The sequence below is a fragment of the Tigriopus californicus genome, chromosome 2 (assembly GCF_007210705.1).
Source record: "Tigriopus californicus strain San Diego chromosome 2, Tcal_SD_v2.1, whole genome shotgun sequence".
NCBI classification, from domain to species: Eukaryota; Metazoa; Arthropoda; class Copepoda; order Harpacticoida; family Harpacticidae; genus Tigriopus; species Tigriopus californicus.
Window position 1 is genome coordinate 4,789,067 of NC_081441.1, and position 3,016 is coordinate 4,792,082.

Here is a 3,016-nt window from a genome sequence, read left to right on the forward strand (position 1 = left end):
AGTTTCCGCTATTAACCTCTTGATCTTAGTTAATGAACATTTTCGGCTTGTGAGATGATCCTCCCAAGATGATGTGGAAATTCCAGCTCTCCATTGGTCCTAGNTCCTTGATAACGATTTATCTCTTACACTAAGACATTCGATGGCTGTACCGGCTTCATGGCCGAAGGCCATTCGATTGGAACTCATTTTATGAATGACAAACCAATGTGTCGACTCCGTTCTCAGTTCCAGGAAACTGAAACTAAAGAAGCAAGATTAGATTTCAGAGACATCACTCACTCAACCTCGCGTGACTCATTTGGCACCTCGATCTCGTCCAAATCTCGAACACAGGTTTGTTTTGATTTGGTAAGTCTCTTGGGAAAGAGTTCAGTGTCGCTGAAATGGAAATTGGCCGGAAGCCAGGACAACCGGGGTTCAGGTGAGATCTTGAATATCACTTGAAATAAATATGCATAGAAAAAAGACGCGGCCAAGACCGCAATACTGGAACTACCTTCCAACAGCTATGATGTTTTATTTCTGTCGTTGACCTGAAATCGCAGTTTCCACTATTAACCTCTTGATCTTAGTTAATGAACATTTTCGGCTTGTGAGATGATCCTCCCAAGATGATGTGGAAATTCCAGCTCTCCATTGGTCCTAGGATCAACCGTATACTCAATTTTACGTGATGAGCGAAGAAACTATAGCCTGACTATGAGGAAACAGAAATGTCAAGCCTGGAATGACAGGGTCGTTCTCTGTCTGAAAAAATCCTAAACAGCTGAGTAGAAACACTGTCCTGTGCTCACTTCTGAAGTTAGTGTTGTCAAATGTTGACACATTAGATTCGAAATTGCGCTCTTTTGGCCGCATCAGCTCAGTGCTTTTAGTGATATTGTTTAATGTTTATTGATCTTTGGTAAGCACTATTGTACTTTTAATATCATGTTTGCGTATTAATTCATGGGTAAAAGATGAAAAATGGAAATAGGAACTACCAAAATTGATTGAGAAGGACAGTTTCATATAGGGGGATAGATTAATCGTTTAATCGTTACGTGTATGGCCTTTTCAATTGTTTTATAGTAAATCATTATGATGGCCTTCGCGTCATTGGCATTCGACCTGAATTTGTCGTCCTTGTGGAGCAATTCTTCAGACGCTGTTAGACTTTCAGATTCCAAATTGAACCCACAACCCTGAAATCGTGAGCCACAAATGTTCACAATTGTATCCAAAAGTGTGTGTGTGCGTGTCTGTCTCGCACGATTTGAGGCAGTCTGGCCCCTTTCTTTCTGGCTTGTGATTCGTGTCCGCCTCTCGAGGATCAAAGAGACCGCCCAACGCCCCCACGCCCTCCTCTCCCTCCTCGCCCTCCTCGCCCTCGCCTGGGTGATGACTGACGCCCGGCCGTGAATAGAGCGCGTCTGATCTGAATGAGCGGAACCTCGGGGACTGGCTGGACCCTCGTATCGACTCCGCCTGACAGAAGAACTGCCTGCACCATGGACTATCCGCCCACTCCGCCCATTTTGACCCGATCCGACACGCCTCCGCCCAAGGCCGATCCCCACGATGCGGGTCCGGTATCCGGGCCCAATACTCGGGCCAAGGGTCGGATTAGTCCGGGCGATTCTCGGTGCAGTAGTCCGGAACCGCATTGCGCCATTTGTTTGGGCGGACTGGAAAATATGTCGTACACGGACAGTTGCTTGCACAAGTTCTGTTTTACCTGCTTGCTCGAGTGGAGCAAGGTCAAGCCCGAGTGTCCCTTGTGTAAGGCCAGGTTCAAGTCCATCATTCACAACATCAAGGCCGATGACAATTACGACAGTTATACCATCCCGCTCCAGCCGGCCGCCTTGGCCATACCCAATGGCGGGACCCTGCCCCCGGAGGAAGAGCGCCGCCAACCATGGCTGGCCCGCCATATTCCCGACATGAATGAGCAGGCCTTTGCCCGAATGCGTGGCATGTTCGTCATGCCCTCGCTGCCCGATAACTTCTTCCCCCGGGTGGGTGGCCCGGACTTGTTGCCCGGTTCGGCCGCCCTGGCCTCGGGTTGGCGACGCCGGCGGCACGTGGCCACCTCGGAGTTTCGGCGCGATATTTACGCCCGACATTTGTACGTGAATCCGGCCAGTGTCGGCGATTTGGTCACGGGACGCTTTCGCGAGTGTAGTCCGGCTTGGTACCGCAATAATCCAGCCACCACGCATCGCTTGGTGCCTTGGTTAAACCGTGAGCTCAACGTGGTCATGGAGCGCCATCCGCAACAGATCGCCCACGTGTTGCAGCTCATTCTAGATTCCATTCAACAGCATGAGATCGAGAGCCAAGAGTTCCACGACGTCATCCTACCTTATTGCGGCGCCCACACTGAACACTTTCAGCATGAGTTCCACCACTTTGCTCGTAGCTCGTATGACATGGTGGGATACGATCGAAATGCCAGTTACAGTGAGCAACGCCTGCCCGTGACACGCCCGCCTGTAGCCTCGCCCGAATATCGGACGGCCCATGTCCCGCCCATGATGACCATTGAGAGCAGTTCCAGTGGCGATAACGACGATGTGGTCATTGTCGAAGAGGTTCGCTCCCGTTCTCAAGCACAAACTCAAGCCGGCCTCGATACTTTAACCGATCGAATCCATCGGCGACTCCAAAATCATGCGGCCCTAACCGACCCAGGGGTAGGATCTCAAGAGTCTGCGTCCAGTCATCACACTCCCTCCGAAGCACCCGCGCTCAATGACGCCCCATCGACGAGCAGCGGGGAAACTTCGGCTAATATTACACGTTGGGTGGTGCCCGAGGCCAATAGCAGTGACGCCAATAGTGACGCGGATGTAGACATTCTGTGCGAGATACCTTCTTCGGCCAAAGAGCGGACACCGCTTATTGTGAACATATCCGATGACGAGCGAGCTCGGCGCAAACGGACGTTAGATGCGCCGCAGATTGATATCAGCTCAGAAGGTGATTCGCCTCCGGCCAAAAAGGCCCATGTACCCGTGTCTAAGGTGTT

General features: G+C 51.0%; 2 protein-coding genes across 2 annotated transcripts in view; one reads left to right on the forward strand and one right to left on the reverse strand.

Moving 5' to 3' along the window:
- Positions 1–595, reverse strand: part of LOC131892924 (tax1-binding protein 3 homolog) — a 1,578-nt gene extending 983 nt beyond the window's left edge. Inside the window, exon 1 of the mRNA XM_059242792.1 lies at positions 130–595. Within this exon, the coding sequence (XP_059098775.1) occupies positions 130–189 (60 nt within the window). The 5' untranslated portion in view covers positions 190–595. The remainder of the gene's footprint in view (positions 1–129) is intronic.
- An 876-nt stretch (positions 596–1,471) lies between these two features.
- The window catches only part of LOC131892916 (E3 ubiquitin-protein ligase Topors-like), a gene marked incomplete at its 5' end in the record, with an annotated part of 2,634 nt that continues 1,089 nt past the window's right edge, over positions 1,472–3,016 (forward strand). The window contains 1 exon segment of the mRNA XM_059242783.1: positions 1,472–2,996. Within this exon segment, the coding sequence (XP_059098766.1) occupies positions 1,494–2,996 (1,503 nt within the window).